The sequence below is a fragment of the Phyllobates terribilis genome, unplaced genomic scaffold (assembly GCF_046119375.1).
Source record: "Phyllobates terribilis strain yellow unplaced genomic scaffold, ASM4611937v1 Scaffold_2__4_contigs__length_985480577, whole genome shotgun sequence".
NCBI classification, from domain to species: Eukaryota; Metazoa; Chordata; class Amphibia; order Anura; family Dendrobatidae; genus Phyllobates; species Phyllobates terribilis.
The window spans coordinates 360,662,012-360,681,982 of NW_027362762.1; the positions used below are offsets into that span (position 1 = coordinate 360,662,012).

The window sequence follows — 19,971 nt, forward strand, 5'->3', positions numbered from 1 at the left end:
GCTCATATATCATGGCGAGATTTCAGGCCTCTTTTTGTGTGGTTTTTGGAGAGATCTTTGAAGTGGAAATATGCCAAAATCACACAATATTGTTACACCCCATTTTAAAATTAAAAACTCCTGCAGAATCAAAAGGACAAATGTGAAAAGAAAATGCATCAAAACGGCATAAAAAATGTGTCTCTACAAAAGCACTCAAAAATTCACATGTTTTTCAGAAGCGGCGTGATCACACAGATTTTTCTGACTGAATGCATATCACAAAACTCCATGTGTACACACCCTTAAAGAGAATCTGTCACCTTGAAAAATGCTATTTACCTGCAGATGTAGGGTTAATCTGCAGATAAATAGCATAACAATGCCACTCATCAGCCATACTGAAAGTGTGGCTATCAGGAGAAAATTAACTTACTTCTTTCCGGGAGCCACCAACTTTCTGTTATGGGGGAATCTGTGCAGAGCAAGCTGTCAATCAAAGTGTCGGGGTGTGCTTACAGCCGACACTCACAGTATAGTAAGTGGTGACAGTATTCTCTCCATACACATCCCCATGACTGGTGGCTGCAGGGAGGAAATAAGTTCATTTTCTTGTTGTACCCGCACTTTCTGTAAGGCAGCCAAGAAGCACTGTAACGCTATTTACCTGCATATTAACCCTATATATGTAAGTAAATAGCATTTTCTAAGTAGTTGTCTATAAGACACAACATCTTTAGTCATGTTCCCTATAAAGAGATATCACACTCTGGACGGGGACTGCAAGGTTAAAGTGCTGCTCTGTAACAGTGGTTCTAGCTCTGATGCACTGGAGCTAAATCAGATGACTAGCAAGATGGAGGCAGAAACTAATCATTTTTTTTCATTCTCTGAATGTATTACAGCTAAAACGATTACATAATTGTTCATACTAAACTGTTAGGCTGCATTTACACATTGTGGCTATGTTGTTGTAATAATGCAATGTTTTGCCATAAGTTTGCAATCTGCAATAGGTGAGCAGAGTCTTATAACAATAATAATTAAAGTAAAACCTGTTACTTAATTCATGCTGCCCAAACCAAAAGGCACATAAATTAGAGACTGGCTATGCGATTGCAGACACGTATGTTTTTTCCTGCACCACTCAAGTTGAACTAGAGAAGCTGGGAGAAGTTGGCTGCGAAAAGTTCTGGATTAGTCATGTCTGCCTATGGTACCTGACCAGCTCTTCAAACTAGGTTTCTCTGATACGTTGGAGAAAAACATACTTGGCTGCAACAATGCAGCAAGGCTTTGATTTATGCTGCCTGTGGTTTGGGCAGCATGGACTGAGTGACAGGTTCCCTTTAAAAGAAGTTTGGTGGATTTCAAAGTTCACTACTGTAAATTACACAAAATTAGAAAACGTGTTATGGGGCTTGTGATGTACAAACTGTCCAAGTTTTAATGGCTACATGTAAGGCTCTTACCAATGTTATTTATACCTATTGGTATTACTTACTATAGAGGTAAACTGACCCAGTTTTGTGGAGCAGGAGTAGCATTGTCACATCTCACCTTGTCTTTGTATTTACCTATCGACAATATATCTTTCCCCTCCAATTGTCCAATGAATCATAAGACTGTAAATATCTGGTAATAGTACAGGCCACCACAAGGTCAAAAAACAGTGCCTATACCCTTTTTTTTAAAGATGGCCTTTGGCTCAATCTCGAGCCATTGTAACTTGATAGAAGAATGATCTGTAGGAAGATCGATCTTTTGCAAACCTAGATAGGTCCACCAGGGTCTTCTCTGCTGCATTGTTGAAGGTATTAAGCCATTGGGTTGCTGGTCTTCCTCTTCGTCTTGTTCCTTCTATTCTTCTGATCATGATGTCCTCCAGTGATTGGTGTTAGCAATGAGCGAGTGTGTTCTGTTAACCCTTTTGGCGAGCATGCTCGGGTGCTCGCCAAGTATCTTCAGCATGCTTGGGTATTATGTTTTAGCCACTCCATGCTCATGATTTGCAACTGTTTGACAGCTTTAATACATGTGAGGCATGCCTAAGAAACAGGCATTCGTCACATGTATTAAAGTTGTCAAACAGTTGCTCATCACTAAGGCTATGTGCCCACGATGCAGAAATGCTCAGGATTTTTTCCTGAGCGTTTCTGCATTTCCCTGGCAGAAAAAAACACATGCGGATTGTACATGCGTTTTCCTGCCAGGGACATGTGGAAATGAAGAGTTATTCACTGGCATTGCCGCATGCGGGTTGACAAGCGCTTTCCAAGCGATTAGCATCACTTGGAAAGTGCTTGTGACAACTAGGTCACACTATATAAATCCATGCAAACTGCTTGGATTTATATAGAGTGACCAGAGAGAGTGGTTAAAAATAAAAAAATAAACTAATACTTACCTTCCGATGGCCCCCGAGACTTGCTGCGCTCCTGTGCTGGCTGCCGTCAGATCGTTGTACTGAAAAGACCTGCCGTCACATGACTGTGACATCAGCGCAGGTCCTTCAGTCCTGCGCGATCTGTCGGCAAGCGAAGAGAAGGAGTCCAGGGGCCGTCGGAAGGTGAATATAATCTTTATTTTTTATTTTATTCTTTTTTTTATGGTACCTGGGTGTGGAGGAGAGTCTCCTGTCCTCTACACCTGGGTCCATCCGCACATTAGAATGCACCAATTACGCAAGTACAGATGCAATCTTACGGAATTGGCGCATTCTAATGCAAGTCAATGGCGGCGAAAACGCAGCGCTTCCGCAAAATTAATGGACTTGCTGCGGATTTTTGAGCGCAGCATAAACGCTGCGGAAAAATCCGTAGCATGGGCATTGAAAGTGCGGAACTGCATTGGAGCTCATGGGGGAAGGTTTACCAAGCGTCTCCCAAGCGTTTACGCTGCGGAAATTCCGCAGCATAAACGCTTGAAAAACGCATCGTGGGCACACAGCCTAATTGCTGTCTTTAAGAAAAATAAATTTGGTGAGTCCCAAGAATAATTAAAATCCTCAATTTATTAGAAAATAATTAAAAGATCATACAGGTTGGGGATACATCTCAACGCGTTTCTGGCAAAAGCCCTTATTCACTGAGATACAGATTCCTTATGATTAGTGTTGAGCCACCCCCGTAGTGTTCGAGTTCGGTTCGGTTCGTTGAACACCCGTGTGTTCGCCGAACTGTTCGTCGAACTGTTCGTCGAACACCTTCGAACACCATTAAAACCAATGGCAGGCAAACAAAAACACATAGAAACACATAGAAAACACCTTCAAAGGTGTCCAAAAGCTGACAAACTGCTCAGAAGACACAACTAACACATGGAAAAGTGACAAGTACATATAGTCATGAGAAAAGAAAAGAGGTGGAGGAGTAAAAGGAGGGGGAGACACAGATATAGGCATGTCATGCCCTTCAAAAATCCAAAAAGTGAGAAGCCGACACGTTCAGTCCGCTCCTGCCCGTGCCACCTCCGTGTCGCCGGGTTTGTGCCAGAGCCGCGGTGAACCCTGACGGCCAGCCCCCCTCTCCCAATACTGGTGCCTGTCCGCTGGTGGGTCGAGCGAGCCCCCCTGTGGTGGAGGCAGCTCTAAGCTTTTTAATTTAAATTGTCTCTCTAATTTGAATGAATACACTTTAAATCCATTTACAAGGATCTATTGGAGGGCAAGTCTCATGCCAGCAGCCGCGTAATTCCAGCTTCAGTAGCGTCCACTAAAGCTGCTGCAGTTAAAAAGCTTTTATAAGGATCGAGCTCGGCTGTCCAACGCAAGGCATCCTACTGCCAGTCCCAGCCCCTATGCCTTGGGGTGCCTCCTGATGCTCTTCACTGAGTATCCCGTGGTCTCGAAGCATTTCCTTTGAAAAAATTAAGTGTCCAAACTACAGGTGGTGTAGCTTGCTTAACAGCCGGGATAATCTACTGACTAGCAGACACTGCTACTAGGCACAAAGTATTTCCTGGGCTAGATGCAGTTAAAAATTTGTAATTAGATACTCTCGTTGGATGCTGAGAAAGCATTCCATAGAGTCTCCTGGCACGCCATATATGATTCTCTTAAAAAGCTTGGGGTAGGGGTCTAGGGGACCCTTTTATAGCCAAAATCACGGCCCTGTATCGCAATACGTCACCTAGGCTGAAGATAAATGGAACTGTAGCACCCTGAGGGCTCGGTTGCTACAGAGGTATTGCACCTCACCCAGAGGTGTGATATCTCACTCTCAGGTAAGGATGGAGTGTGGATCAGGACCCGACACCTGCATGCATTACACCACATTGCCGTGGGGCAGGGCGACCAATATGCCCCTGAGATGGGCACGACAGTCCCTGTCCCTGGCTGGAGTGGGGGGAGGGAACACTGAGGAAGGGGAACCCTGTAGTGCAGGAGCAGGGAGGAAGCAGTTCCTGGGTGCATTGAGAAGAGAGTATAAAAGGTGGGCACCATCTTAGTTCAGTGCAGAGAAGTCTGAGCAGAAGTGGCAGGGAGCAGGGGCTCTGCATGAGCTCTGCTCCGGAGGCGGGCCTAGTAACAGAGGCCCAGGCCTGGAAGAGGGAGAAGGAAGGAAGAGGAGCGGAGAAGGCTCCAGGAACGAGGAACGAAGGGATCCCAGGAGTGCGGACGGGCGAGTCGCCACCGCACGCCCGAATCCACCTGCATGGAGGGGTCAGGCCAAAGGGGGAGACCGGTCCCCGAAACTAGTGGAGGCAGGAAATGACCCTCAGCTAGAAACCGGAGGCTGTGACATTTTATGTGGCGCAGCCCCTCGCTACACCCGCTAGGAGGGCAGCACATAGGGTCAGGGAAACTGGCGCCAAGTTTACCAAGAGGAGGCCCGAGGCAGCCGGACAGAAGGGTTGGTAAGAAAGGGCAGACAAAGGACACACAAAGGGGGTCCTGTGAAGCGCTCCAAAGTTATCTGGGAGTTGTCTGAGCCCCTCACCTGGTGAGCACAGTACGACGTGGGCAGCCGTTACCTGCAGACGTGGTCTGGATAATAAGAACTGTGAGTAAAGGCCCTGGACTGCATCACTGACTCTGTGTCGTTACTGCTGCTGCCCTGCACCATCACCCCCATCCTCCGCATACACTGCCCTGAGGCTATACTCCTCCCGTGGGGAGTTATGCTATGCTCTGCTGCACCCACAACACCAGCCTCAGCGGTCTGCCCTGCAGCGGCGGTTCACTCTGACCGCAATCCACGGGTGGCGTAGTCGGACATTTAAACATCAAAACCACATAAATAGTTCCGCCACTGGTTTGACCACCCTGAGCCACGGAACCGGGTCGCCGCCACGAAGACTACAACCACCAGCATCCACCAAAAAGGGTCCGGCTCCGGGTGTCCCAAGGCCCAGGGGGTGCATCAGAACATTTTCATCACCTTTCACAATCACCAATGGGACAAGGCAGGGATGTCCTCTGTCCCCTCTCTTATACATCCTAGTGACGGAGCACCTGCTCTCATCAATTCGCCATAACCCCAATATTAGGTGGATTGAGGTGGGAGGCACCGAGTACAAGTGCTCTCTATTTGCTGATGATGTACAGTACAGACTAAAAGTTTGGACACACCTTCTCATTTAAAGATTTTTCTTTATTTTCATGACTATTAAAATTGTACAATCACACTGAAGGAAGCAAAACTATGAATTAACACGTGTGGAATTATATAGTTAACAAAAAAATGTGAAAGAACTGAAAATATGTCTTATAATCTAGGTTCTTCAAAGTAGCCACCTTTTGCTTTGATGACTGCTTTGCACACTCTTGGCATTCTCTTGATGAGCTTCAAGAGGTAGTCACCGGAAATGGTCTTCCAACAATCTTGAAGGAGTTTCCAGAGATGCTTAGCACTTGTTGGCCCTTTTGCCTTCACTCTGAGGTCCAGCTCACCCCAAACCATCTCAATTGGGTTCAGGTCTGGTGACTGTGGAGGCCCGGTCATTTGGCGTAGCACCCCATCACTCTCCCTCTTGGTCAAATAGCCCTTACACAGCCTGGAGGTGTGTTTGGGGTCATTGTCCTGTTGAAAAATAAATGATGGTCCAACTAAATGCAAACCGGATGGAATAGCATGCCGCTGCAAGATGCTGTAGTAGCCATGCTGGTTCAGTATGCCTTCAGTTTTGAATAAATCCCCAACAGTGTCACCAGCAAAGCACCCCCACACCATCACACCTGCTCCTCCATGCTTCACGGTGGAAACCAGGCATGTAGAGTCCATCCGTTCACCTTTTCTGCGTCGCACAAAGACATGGTGGTTGAAACCAAAGATCTCAAATTTGGACTCATCAGACCAAAGCACAGATTTCCACTGGTCTAATGTCCATTCCTTGTGTTCTTTAGCCCAAACAAGTCTCTTCTGCTTGTTGCCTGTCCTTAGCAGTGGTTTCCTAGCAGCTATTTTACCATGAAGGCCTGCTGCACAAAGTCTCCTCTTAACAGTTGTTGAAGAGATGTGTCTGCTGCTAGAACTCTGTGTGACATTGACCTGGTCTCTAATCTGAGCTGCGCTTAACCTGCGATTTCTGAGGCTGGTGACTCGGATAATCTTATCCTCAGAAGCAGAGGTGACTCTTGGTCCTTTTTTCCTGGGGCAGTCCTCAAGTGAGCCAGTTTCTTTGTAGAGATTTATGGTTTTTGCAACTGCACTTGGGGACACTTTCAAAGTTTTCCCAATTTTTCGCATTGACTGACCTTCATTTCTTAAAGTAATGATGGCCTCTCATTTTTCTTTACTTAGCTGCTTTTTTCTTGCCATAATACAAATTCTAACAGTGTATTCAGGAGGACTATCAGCTGTGTATCCTCCAGACTTCTGCACAACACAACTGATGGTCCCAACCCCATTTATAAGGCAAGAAATCCCACTTATTAAACCTGACAGGGCACACCTGTGAAGTGAAAACCATTTCCGGTGACTACCTCTTGAAGCTCATCAAGAGAATGCAAAGAGTGTGCAAAGCAGTCATCAAAGAAAAAGGTGGCTACTTTGAAGAACCTAGAATATAAGACATATTTTCAGTTGTTTCACACTTTTTTGTTAAGTATATAATTCCACATGTGTTAATTCATAGTTTTGATGCCTTCAGTGTGAATGTACAATTTTCAAAGTCATGAAAATACAGAAAAATCTTTAAATGAAAAGGTGTTTCCAAACTTTTGGTCTGTACTGTACTAGTATATATCACTCAATCACATATATCCATCCATGCTGTTATGGCTGAAATAGATCACTTTGTTACATGGTCAAATTTTAAAATCAATGCAGCGAAGTCTGAGGCCCTCGATGTCTCCCTCCCCAAATCCATATAGGATTCCATCCAGTCCAACTTTCCCTTTGCCTGGCCCTCACAGGGTATCAAATACTTAGGAATTCCTATTCATAGACACATCTCCCATCTATGTTATCTTAATTTTGGGCCCTTTATTGAACAACTCCATACAGACCACGGTTGGCAAGTTAGAACTGTAAGATTCACTACGTGAACCACTGGTGTTTTGTGGAAAAGCACATGTACACTGTGTTCCAAATTATTATGCAAAAAGTGTTTAGGAGTGATAAGGGAAGAATTTGTTTGTTTGTCAGTTAAACTCATTGATGGTGATGTGTGTCAGGGCTCTTTATATCACTGTAAGCAATTGCAGACACCTGTGCTAATTAGTTTGGCAGGTGTGTCCAATGAAAGGCAAGACTACTTAAGAAGGCTGTCTCACATTATTAAGCAGCCTACATTTTCTGCCAAAATGGGAAAGAAAAAGGATGTGTCGGCTGCTGAGAAGCAACAAATTGTGGAGTGTTTAGGTCAAGGCATGACTGCAATCAACATTGTGCGATGATCAGGATGAAGTGTCTTGGCAATCAAGAAGTATGTAGCTGATTCACAGTACACACGTGTGCGTGCTGATAAGGGCAAATTGAGGACTCTTTCCTACAGGCAATTACGTCAGGTTAAAAGAGCAGCGGCAAAAAAGCCTTGTCATAGCAGCAGACAAGTTTTTGAAGCTGCTGGTGCCTCCAACGTCCCCCGAACAACAAGATGCAGGGTCCTTAAGAGGTTTGCAGCTGTGCATATGCCATCCTGTCGACCTCCTCTATCCACTTCACACAAGCAGAAACGGCTCCAGTGGGCCAAACATTACATGAAGACTGATTTCAAAACTGTTTTGTTCACGGATGAGTGCCGTGCAGCGCTCGATGGTCCAGATGGATGGAGTGGAGGATGGCTGGTTGATGGACACCCCACGCAAACACGGCTACAGCGCCAACAAGGAGGAGGTTTAGTAATGTTTTGGGTGGGAATCATGGGGAGAGAGATTGTCGGCCCCTTTAGGATCCCTGAAGGTGCTAAAGATGAACTCCATAATGTATGTGGATTTTCTCAAACAGCACTTCCTGTCATGGTTCAAGAAGAAGAACCATGTGTTTCACAACAAGATCATTTTTTTGCATGATAATGCGCCATCTCATGCTGCACATAAAACATCTGCATCTCTGGCTGATATGGGCATAAAAGGGGACAAACTTATGGTGTGACCCCCATGCTCCCCTGACCTCTACCCCATTCAGAACCTCTGGAGCATCATCAAAAGGAGTGTCTATGATGGCGGGAGGCAGTTCACATGTAAGCAACAGCTCTGGGAGGGTATTCTGTCCTCATGCAAAACAATTGAAGCAGAAACCATCCAAAACCTGACAAATTCAATGGACGAGAGAGTTCAGAAGCTCCTTTCGAACAAGGGGTCCTATGTGAAAATGTAACATCACCTAGAATAAAGTTTTGAGCTGAAAACTGTTTGATTTCAGTTTCTAATAACCTGCTAATGCTTATAATTTCAAAAATGACCATTTTTTTGGTCTTTATTAAAATGAAAAGGTTGATCGAAAAGTTTGGGGGATCTAAGAGTGTGGCAACCCATTAGTCATGATTACTTCGAATTCTGACAATATGAGGGTCATGTTGCAGGTAGTGCAGCAAGAAGGCACTTATGTGTCTTGCGCATCTCGGAGCCCCAAAATTATTTTCCGGGCTAGATGCAGCTAAAAATTATTATTAATTTTAAATCTGGTGGAGCTTAGTATAGATGGGCTAATAGGATCAGTGCTGCACACTGCTACAAAGCCCAAATTATTTTCCAGTCAAGATACAGATAAACATGATTAGTAATTTGAAAGCTTAAAACGGTTGGTAGGGTGATTTTAACCAATCATCAAGCTTTTACTCTCCCCAGGATGACACAGGGGTAGAAAAGTCGTTTCGGATCCATGATTTGTTCATCTTTATGAACGTGAGTCTGTCTACATTATCAGTGGAGAGCCGCGTGCGCTTATCTGTCAGCACACCACCAGCAGCACTGAACACACGTTCAGACAGAACGCTGGCTGCGGGGCATGACAAGATCTCCAAGGCGTAAGTGGCTAGCTCCGGCCATTTATCCAGATTGGAAGCCCAAAAAGAGCAAGGGTCCAGTGACACAGTCATGGCTTCAATGTTTACTTGGAGATACTCCTGTACCATCGTCTCTAGGCGTTGACTATGTGTCAGACTTCTTGTCTCCTGTGGCCTTGCAAAGGATGGGCTAAAAAAGTGGTGAAATGATTCCGCAAAATTGATGTTACCAGCAGATACTGTGGTTCTGTTACGGTTTGAGTGCTGAACACTTGACGGTCCCACGGTTGGCAAGTTGGAACTGTGAGATTCACTACGTGCACCACTGGTGTTTTGTGGAAAAGCACATGTAAGATTCTGCAACAGTCTCTGCTGATACTCCTGCATGCGTGCATCCCTTTCTATGGCAGGAATAATTTCTGCAAATTTACTTTTGTACCGGGGATCTAACAGTGTGGCAACCCAGTAGTCAGGATTATTTCTAATTCTCACAATTCGAGGGTCATGTTGCAGGTAGTGCAGCAAGAAGGCACTCATGTGTGTTGCGCATCCAGGAGCACCAAGTCCCTGTTGTGTTGGTGGCGAGGTAACAATCATGCTTCCTTCCTCTGTCCTCTCCCCCCAACCTCGCACAACAGAAATGTGATCAAGGTCTCCCTCATCTGATGAGTCTTCCATCAGTTCGTCCTCCACTTCTTCCTGGGCTCCTGCACCTTCCTCACTAGTTTGGCTGCTACCATGCGCCCTGGTAAAACCATCTCCCCCACCCTCACATGCCTGCCGCCTTGGTGCTGCCGACCGTCTGGACCTTGCAGATGTTAGCCCCTCCGCATACAACTCCTCCTCCTCTACTTCCTCCACCTCCTCTTGTGCCACCACCTGACTCCGAATTCTGTTTAACATGTGCTCCAGCATGTAAATCACCGGAATAGTCATGCTGATAATGGCATCGTCAGCACTAAACATCTTCGTCGCCATTTCAAAACTGTGCAGAAGGGTGCATAGGTCCCTGATCTGAGACCACTCCTCCAGCGTCATTTGCCCCACCTCCGGATCTCGTTGGCCCAGGCTATACGTCAGAACGTATTGCACCAGGGCTTGTCGGTGCTGCCACAGTCGCTGCAACATGTGCAGAGTTGAATTCCACCGGGTAGGCACATCGCATTTTAGCCGGTGAAGTGGCAGGCCCAACGACTTCTGTAGAGATGTAAGTCGCTGAGCTGCAGGATGCGAACGGCGGAAGTGAGCACACAGCGACCGTGCCCTCTGCAGAAGGCCATCTAGTCTGGGATAGTGGGCTAAAAATTGCTGGACAACCAGGTTCAACACGTGAGCCATACAAGGCACGTGTGTGACATTGCACCGGCGAAGGGCCGCACCCAGGTTTGCAGCATTGTCGCACACGGCCTTCCCTGGTTTCAGGTCCAGTGGAGACAACCATTCATGAAATTGGTTCTCCAGAGCTGACCACAACTCCTCAGCTGTGTGACTCACATTTCCCCGACATTTCAAAGTAAAAACCGCCTGATGACGTTGAGACGTACTGCTAGCATAGTAAGGAGGTGTGCAGGATCCCTTCTGCGCAGTTAGAAAGCTTGTGGCATGACCAGACAGGCTTTGGGTTCAGGTGGAAGACCGAGAGGAGGTTGAGGAGGCAGAAACAGTGGAGGAACTTTGACATAAAGAGGATTGACGCACAACTCGTGGGGACGGCAAGACTTGGACAGCAGCCCCTTGTGCCCAGTCAGCGACATGTAACGCCCCTGTCCATGCCTACTCGTCCAAGTGTCTGTGGTGAAATGCACCCTGTCACACACAGAGTTTCTCAAAGAAGCGGTGATGTTGTGTGCGACATGCTGGTGGAGCGCAGGCACACCTTTCTTTGAGAAGTAGTGCCGACTGGGCATCTGGTACTGGGGCACTGCGACGGACATAAGGTCTCGAAAATCCTCTGTGTCCACCAGGCGGAAAGGCAGCATTTCTGTAGCCAAGAGCTTGCAGATGGTGAAATTCAACCTCTTAGCTTTCTCATGGCTAGGAGGAAATGGTCTTTTACTTGTCCACATCTGAGGGACCGAGGGCTAGCTATTGTGCTTAGACGGGGTTGATAAGGGTGTCCCCGGCAAACTGCCGGTCTGTGAGGAAGATGCAGGCGGACATGTTAGGTTGCCTTGATCCAAAGGTGGTGCTATCGATGTCGGACAGCGCTCAACACCAGCTGGTGTTCCCACCTCCAAAGAAAATGATGACCTGCCAATCACGCTGGCTGTTGCGGGTAAAGAGGTGGCAGGTCTGCGCCCCAAAACAGGTGTGACTGCTGTCCCCCCAGTCACAGAGGATGAAGAGGCCGCGGATGCACAAGATATGGCAGACGGTGGTTGGCCCGGCCGGCTAGGCCGCATTGTAGCACACTGAGCTTCCCACTGCAACTTATGCTTCATGTCCATGTGCCGGTTCATGCATGAAGTACTCAAACTATGTATTTTTTGGCCTCTACTTAGCTTTTGCTGACAAATGTTACAGATAACACGAGTTGGGTCATCTTTATCGATCTGAAAAAATGCCCAGGCTATGCAAGGCTTAGCACCCATGCGACCTGAAGAGCCACCACGACTTGTGGTGAGAGGCAGAGTTGTGTTTGAGGATGCAGTTGTTGACGTGCTTCCAGTGCTACGTCTCTGTCCAGGAAGGAGCAAACTTACCTCGTCGTCACTAGCATCTTCCTCCACCTCCTCTGCTGACCTCATCTCTTGGCTGACTGTGGGTTGACAGTAAGTGGGATCTCCAACCTCATCATCATCACCCTGTGCGTTATCACACCCATCGTCCTCAGAGCCAACCTGTTCCTGCCCTGACAAAAAACTAAAGTTGTCGCTCCAATCAGGTATTTGAGTCTCATCATCGTCTTCCTCATTGTCTCCACCAACAGGAGTTACAGTTTGGGAATGTGGGACTACATTATGGTCAGAACCTTCTGCGTCTGGTCCTGGATCCGATTCACAAAGATTCTGGGCATCAGTGCAGATCATTTCCTCGTCTGGATTCAGAGAAGCGCTGGAGTCGACCTCTGATTCCCAGGCTATAGTATGAGTAAACAGCTCTGCAGACTCAACCATCTGTTCTACCTCATACTCAGACGGGCAGCTGGAGATTTGGGAGCTGTGAGGAAGCAAGTGCGATTGGGGTGACACCTTTGAGGACTGGAGTAAATGTGATGTTGAAGTTGATGTGGAGGAGAGCCCACTTAAAGGAGCACTTGATATCCGTTGAAGCACCTGCTGTTTTTTTTAACACCTACCCCACGGACACAACCTTTTTTCCCCTTCCCAACACGCCTATTCCCCTTTCCACCAGCAGCAGGCCTTTTTCCACTCATTTTGGTGGTTAAATAATTCACAACTCTGGAGTTGTTTGCACAAAAAAACAATGGATGGGAACCGAGCAGAGCTGAGTGGCCAAACTGTGGTATTAGGCCAAAACTATTGGCTGGGTTAGATGCAGAAAAAAATTATATTCAATTTGCAACCTGATGGAGGTCAGTATAGATGGACTAATAGAGAAAGTCCCACACACAGCTAGAAGCCCAAATATTTTTTCAGAGGTAGATGCAGAAAAAAATTATATTCAGTTTGCAACCTGGTGGAGGTCTGTATAGATGGATTAATAGAACAAGTCCCACACACAGCTAGAAGCCCAATATTTTTTCAGAGGTAGATGCAGAAAAAAAATATATTCAGTTTGCAACCTGATGGAGGTCAGTATAGATGGACTAATAGAGAAAGTCCCACACACTGCTAGAAGGCCAAATATTTTTTCAGAGCTAGATGCAGACAAAAAATTATTTTTAATTTGCAACCTGATGGAGGTCAGTATAGATGGACTAATAGAGAAAGTCCCACACACTGCTAGAAGGCCAAATATTTTTCAGAGCTGGATGCAGATAAAAATTATTTTTAATTTGCAACCTGATGGAGGTCAGTATAGATGGACTAATAGAGAAAGTCCCACACACTGCTAGAAGGCCAAATATTTTTTCAGAGCTGGATGCAGATAAAAATTATTTTTAATTTGCAACCTGATGGAGGTCAGTATAGATGGACTAATAGAGAAAGTCCCACACACTGCTAGAAGGCCAAATATTTTTTCAGAGCTAGATGCAGAAAAAAAAAATATTCAGTTTGCAACCTGATGGAGGTCAGTATAGATGGACTAATAGAACAAGTCCCACACACAGCTAGAAGCCCAAATATTTTTTCAGAGGTAGATGCAGATAAAAACTATTTTTAAGTTGCAACCTGATGGAGGTCAGTATAGATGGACTAATAGAGAAAGTCCCACACACTGCTAGAAGGCCAAATATTTTTTCAGAGCTAGATGCAGACAAAAAATTATTTTCAGTTTGCAACCTGATGGAGGTCAGTATAGATGGACTAATAGAACAAGTCCCACACACAGCTAGAAGCCCAAATATTTTTTCAGAGATAGATGCAGAAAAAAATTATATTCAGTTTCCAACCTGATGGAGGTCTGTATAGATGGATTAATAGAACAAGTCCCACACACAGCTAGAAGCCCAATATTTTTTCAGAGGTAGATGCAGAAAAAATATATATTCAGTTTGCAACCTGATGGAGGTCAGTATAGATGGACTAATAGAGAAAGTCCCACACACTGCTAGAAGGCCAAATATTTTTTCAGAGCTAGATTCAGACAAAAAATTATTTTTAATTTGCAACCTGATGGAGGTCAGTATAGATGGACTAATAGAGAAAGTCCCACACACTGCTAGAAGGCCAAATATTTTTTCAGATCTGGATGCAGATAAAAATTATTTTTAATTTGCAACCTGATGGAGGTCAGTATAGATGGACTAATAGAGAAAGTCCCACACACTGCTAGAAGGCCAAATATTTTTTCAGAGCTGGATGCAGATAAAAATTATTTTTAATTTGCAACCTGATGGAGGTCAGTATAGATGGACTAATAGAGAAAGTCCCACACACTGCTAGAAGGCCAAATATTTTTTCAGAGCTAGATGCAGAAAAAAATTATATTCAGTTTGCAACCTGATGGAGGTCAGTATAGATGGACTAATAGAACAAGTCCCACACACGGCTAGAAACCCAAATATTTTTTCAGAGGTAGATGCAGATAAAAATTATTTTTAATTTGCAACCTGATGGAGGTCAGTATAGATGGACTAATAGAGAAAGTCCCACACACTGCTAGAAGGCCAAATATTTTTTCAGAGCTAGATGCAGACAAAAAATTATTTTCAGCTTGCAACCTGATGGAGGTCAGTATAGATGGACTAATAGAACAAGTCCCACACACAGCTAGAAGCCCAAATATTTTTTCAGAGGTAGATGCAGAAAAAAATGATATTCAGTTTGCAACCTGATGGAGGTCTGTATAGATGGATTAATAGAACAAGTCCCACACACAGCTAGAAGCCCAATATTTTTTCAGAGGTAGATGCAGAAAAAAAATATATTCAGTTTGCAACCTGATGGAGGTCAGTATAGATGGACTAATAGAGAAAGTCCCACACACTGCTAGAAGGCCAAATATTTTTTCAGAGCTAGATGCAGAAAAAAATTATATTCAGTTTGCAACCTGATGGAGGTCAGTATAGATGGACTAATAGAACAAGTCCCACACACTGCTAGAAGCCCAAATATTTTTTCAGAGCTAGATGCAGAAAAAAATTATATTCAATTTGCAACCTGATGGAGGTCAGTATAGATGGACTAATAGAATGATGCTATGCCCAAAAGATTTTACTTCACTAGGTGCAGTAAAAAAATTGGTATTCTATACACAGGTGGTATATCTTGCAACACAGATAGGCTACTCCACTGACTAACACACTCTGCAATAGGCCAAAAAGGATTAGCTTTGCTAGATTCAGCCAAATGCTGTGAAAAAAACTTGCACAGCACTGGCACAGACCTGCCTGGCAAAAACTGATAGGAACTGATGTAACCTAGTCCTGAAAAGGACTGCAATTACAATTAGTCTTTACTCCCACAATCTATCTATTTAAGAGCACAGACCTGCCTGATAAAAGTCGTAGGAAATGCTGTAACCTAGTCCTTAAAAGGACTGCAATCACAACTATTCCCTACTCCCAAGCTATCTGTAGATTTGTGCGAAAATTGGCTTGAAATTAACAAGGTATAGCGCACACAGCAACAGCGGTGCCGTCTAACACGCAGCTGCAGCAGTGAGAAAATGGTGGCGACGGGGAAAATGGCTTGGTCTTATAGGGCAAGGACATGTGACATACACTGCCAATGACACATGCCCTTGCTTGTGTGAAAAAAAGCACTTCGCTCCGTGTGTGCGCTGCTGATAGGCTGACAGATTGCACCTCCCCACTGTAAATGCGGGAAAGAGAAAAAAAAATGGAGATCTTCATTATTCCTGCAGAGATCCATCCCCTGCCCCTCCCCCCACCCCGCTGTACACTCAAACTGCGTATTAACATTAATTTTCATCATTACTGAGAAAAAATCCAGTTATGATTTTGGTGCACGAACAGTTATCGAACATAACCTCGAACAGCCGAATTTTTCTCAAATCGTTCGTGTTCGCCGAACGGCTCGAACACCGCCCAAAACAGCTCGAATTTGAGATTGGCGAACAGTTCGAGTAGAACAACGCTCATCTCTACTTATGATACATGGTATAAAAACAAATAGTGACCAACCGTTGATCAATAAACACATATGTTAGCAACCAATCACACTTGAGAATAATCAGCGTAATCACAAAGCTAAATCCAAGAAAGCCAGAGAAAAAGAGAGAGAAAAAAAACAAAAAAATACCGACATTAAATTCTCTGAGATCTAATATAGATAAAGGGTATCATTCCTATAGTTCATGCCATTGGGGTATTTTGTATCCAGTTTGATAATCCAAAATAACTCTCTTAGGAGGAGTTTTTTCCTCCAATCCCCTCCTCTAATAGGAATATCCACTTTTTCTAACCCATAGAAAGAAAAATTATTTAATTCCCCTTTATGTCTCTCCACAAAATGTTTGCAAGCTCCTGAATAGGATGCATTTTTATTTTTGATGTTGGTGACATGTTCTGCCATCCTTTTCTTTAATTTGCGTTTTGTGCAGCCAATGTATTTAATTTTACATTCTTTGCAAAATATGCAATACACAACATAGTTAGTATTGCAATTAATAAATATTTTTATATCATTGGCTGCATCAATTTTCTGAGTTTGCAATGTATACTGGCACATCGTACATTTGGAACATGCACATTTAAAAAAACCTTTACAACTAAGCCAGATTTTTTTATCACTTTTTTGTGGCATGTATAGACTTGGGGAAAGAGTAGCACCTAATGATCTCCCTTTTCTCGGCACACATACTAATCCATTTTCTAGGATTTTATTTAAATCTCGATCCTGAAATAATATAGGGACATATCTGTTTACAATATTTTTTATTTCCTGAAATTGGCAGCTATATGGAGTACTGAAGATGGTTTTTTTGTCCATATTGTTTGTTTTTTTTGTTATTAGTTTCTGGCTGTTATTAACACCATCATCTCTGTTATTTAAATGAGTGTTTCTTACAAGAACTTTTTTTAATGCTGAATCAATATGTTTTTTCTTATACTCTCTTTCCATTAATCTAGATGTTGCTACCTTTGCTTGTTCATTAAATAGTGTGATATCAGAGCTATTTCTATAAATTCTATTTAATTCCCCATAGGGGATTGAATTCACAGTATGGGCGGGGTGGCAGCTGTCTGCTCTAAGTGTAGTGTTCCCACTGACAGGTTTTCTAAAAAAATTTTTATGTTCGATGAAGAATATTATTTCCAAATCAAAGGTTGCCCAATGGGCTCATGTTTCACCCCATCCTTAGCCATACTTTTTGTATCATGGTGGGAAGAAAGTACTATTTTTACAGACACAAATCCTTTCAAAAATGACATTGAACTATATGTTAGATATTTGGACGATGTTTTGTTAATATGGGTAGGTGAAGTGGAAAAAATTCCATACTTTTTATCTTATATTAATGCTAATGATGTAAATCTAAAATTTACATATACTGAACCGCAGGATAAAATTAGCTTTTTGGATTTGTATCTCATGGGGGATGTAAAACAACAAAGGGTTAAATATCACAACTATAGAAAACCTGTCAGTGGGAACACTACACTTAGAGCAGACAGCTGCCACCCCGCCCATACTGTGAATTCAATCCCCTATGGGGAATTAAATAGAATTTATAGAAATACCTCTGATATCACACTATTTAATGAACAAGCAAAGGTAGCAACATCTAGATTAATGGAAAGAGGGTATAAGAAAAAACATATTGATTCAGCATTAAAAAAAGTTCTTGCAAGAAACACTCATTTAAATAACAGAGATGATGGAGTTAATAACAGCCAGAAACTAATAACAAAAAAAACAAACAATATGGACAAAAAAAACATCTTCAGTACCCCATATAGCTGCCAATTTCAGGAAATAAAAAATAGAAAAAAAAGTGGATATTCCTATTAGAGGAGGGGATTGGAGGAAAAAACTCCTCCTAAGAGAGTTATTTTGGATTATCCAACTGGATACAAAATACCCCAATGGCATGAACTATAGGAATGATACCCTTTATCTATATTAGATCTCAGAGAATTTAATGTCGGTTTTTTTTTTCTCTCTCTTTTTCTCTGGCTTGCTTGGATTTAGCTTTGTGATTATGCTGATTATTCTCAAGTGTGATTGGTTGCTAACATATGTGTTTATTGATCAACGGTTGGTCACTATTTGTTTTTATACCATGTATCATAAGGAATCTGTATCTCAGTGAATAAGGGCTTTTGCCAGAAACGCGTTGAGATGTATCCCCAACCTGTATGATCTTTTAATTATTTTCTAATAAATTGAGGATTTTAATTATTCTTGGGACTCACCAAATTTATTTTTCTTATGTGAAGCCTTAAGTCACGGCTATTGGTTGGAGACCCACAGCAGTGCAAAACGGACTGAGCTATACAAAGAGGACACGGTGAGGCTGCTTTTTTTGTTTAATTGCTGTCTTTGTATGTGTATAAAGTGTCTAAAGTAGGCAAGTTGTAGATTGGTGATCCTTGCTTCAAATGACATATCTGGCTTGATTTGTGTCAAAATTGATTTATTTGTTCTTCTTGCCACCCATGTTATTGACAACATTCTTCCCCAGCACCACATTTTGAAGGCATCGATTCTTCTTGTTTCTTTATCATCCAGGTTTTGCATCCATATGTTAGTACAGAAAAGACCAAACTATGTACGAGCCTTGTCTTCGTTGCCAGTGAAATACCCTACTCCCACTAAAGGGAGGGCCTATACCCTACAGATACCTATACCCTACTTCTTTTTAAAAAAAAGCTCTTTGGTATTAAAGTAGGAGAATATTCTTATATGGGATCTAAGAGGTAACATTTCTCCTTGTGGAGAGTGACAAGCCAGGCCTGGCATGTAAGAGTGAGGAGTTTTATATACACCATGCATGCATCTCTGGAAAATTAAATATGCAAATTACCTCTTCAGAGAGGAAGAGTACTAGAACTCTAATTCCACCTATTGGAAGTAGCAATCCTAAAAGTCAATATCGACCCTCTAACAAGCCTTGCGATATGACTTAGGATAAAAGAAAAATCAGAATCTCAATTTGCACACAGTGTTTCGGGGTATTGCCTATTGTCAGTGCAAAGCATGAGACTCATACTTTGCACTGATGAGGGACAATACTCCAAAACAATGTGTCTGCAAATTGAGATTATGATTTGGCTTTTATCCTAAGTCATACGGCAAGGCTCTTTAAAGGGTCGATATTGACTTTTAGGATTGCTACCTCCAATGGTTGGCACTAGAGTTTTAGTCCTCTTCCTCTCTGAAAATGCAATTTTCATATTCTTATGTGTTCATTGATCACATGATCGCTGACTAAAATAAGAATTAATCACGTGCAAAATCTTTTTGTTATACAGTCACTCACCTGGTGTAACAGAACGAACGACAACTGGTTTTTCACTCCCTGCAACAAACCCAAAACCAAGAACTGGATCTCTCCTCATTTCCACATTTCTAGGTGTAGGAGGGTTGATTTGGCAACCTTCAATTCGGGGGTCTTCATATGTCGGTGTTTGTGTCAAGTGACTGTGAAGAAAATATAACATTCTGTTCAGCTCTTTTGTTTGCAGACTTATCGTACACAGATCACTTAGAGCTCTATAGAACATTGTAAAGTACAGCTTTATTCTCATTATTCCCATTAGTAGCTCGCTCGTCAGTTGTGTTCTGCAATTACACATTTAGCACCAAGGACATGACAAAAAGTGTTAATTATCTGAATAAATCTAGCCCAGAAGAAACTGTGTGTTATACTTAAGTTAAGAGATTCTGATGGTGTGGAAAATTTTATAGAATTAGCAATTAAGATTAGAAACTTCTATTATGTCTTTAAAATATGCAGAATGCAGGAAAACAAATTCTCTTCAGCTTATATACAGTAACTGGGTGTAATTCAATATGTCAAAATGAGCAAACAACAGTCCTATCTATGGTCATTTGTCTTCTATATGAT

The 19,971-nt window shown here is 43.1% G+C and overlaps 1 protein-coding gene across 4 annotated transcripts in view; it reads right to left on the reverse strand.

The window, feature by feature from the left end:
• The window catches only part of FRMPD4 (FERM and PDZ domain containing 4), a 773,166-nt gene that overhangs the window by 265,483 nt on the left and 487,712 nt on the right, over positions 1–19,971 (reverse strand). For all 4 annotated transcript variants that reach the window (XM_073664699.1, XM_073664698.1, XM_073664700.1 and 1 more), the window contains one exon: positions 19,384–19,544. In XM_073664699.1, coding sequence (XP_073520800.1) covers positions 19,384–19,544 — 161 coding nt within the window. The remainder of the gene's footprint in view (positions 1–19,383; positions 19,545–19,971) is intronic.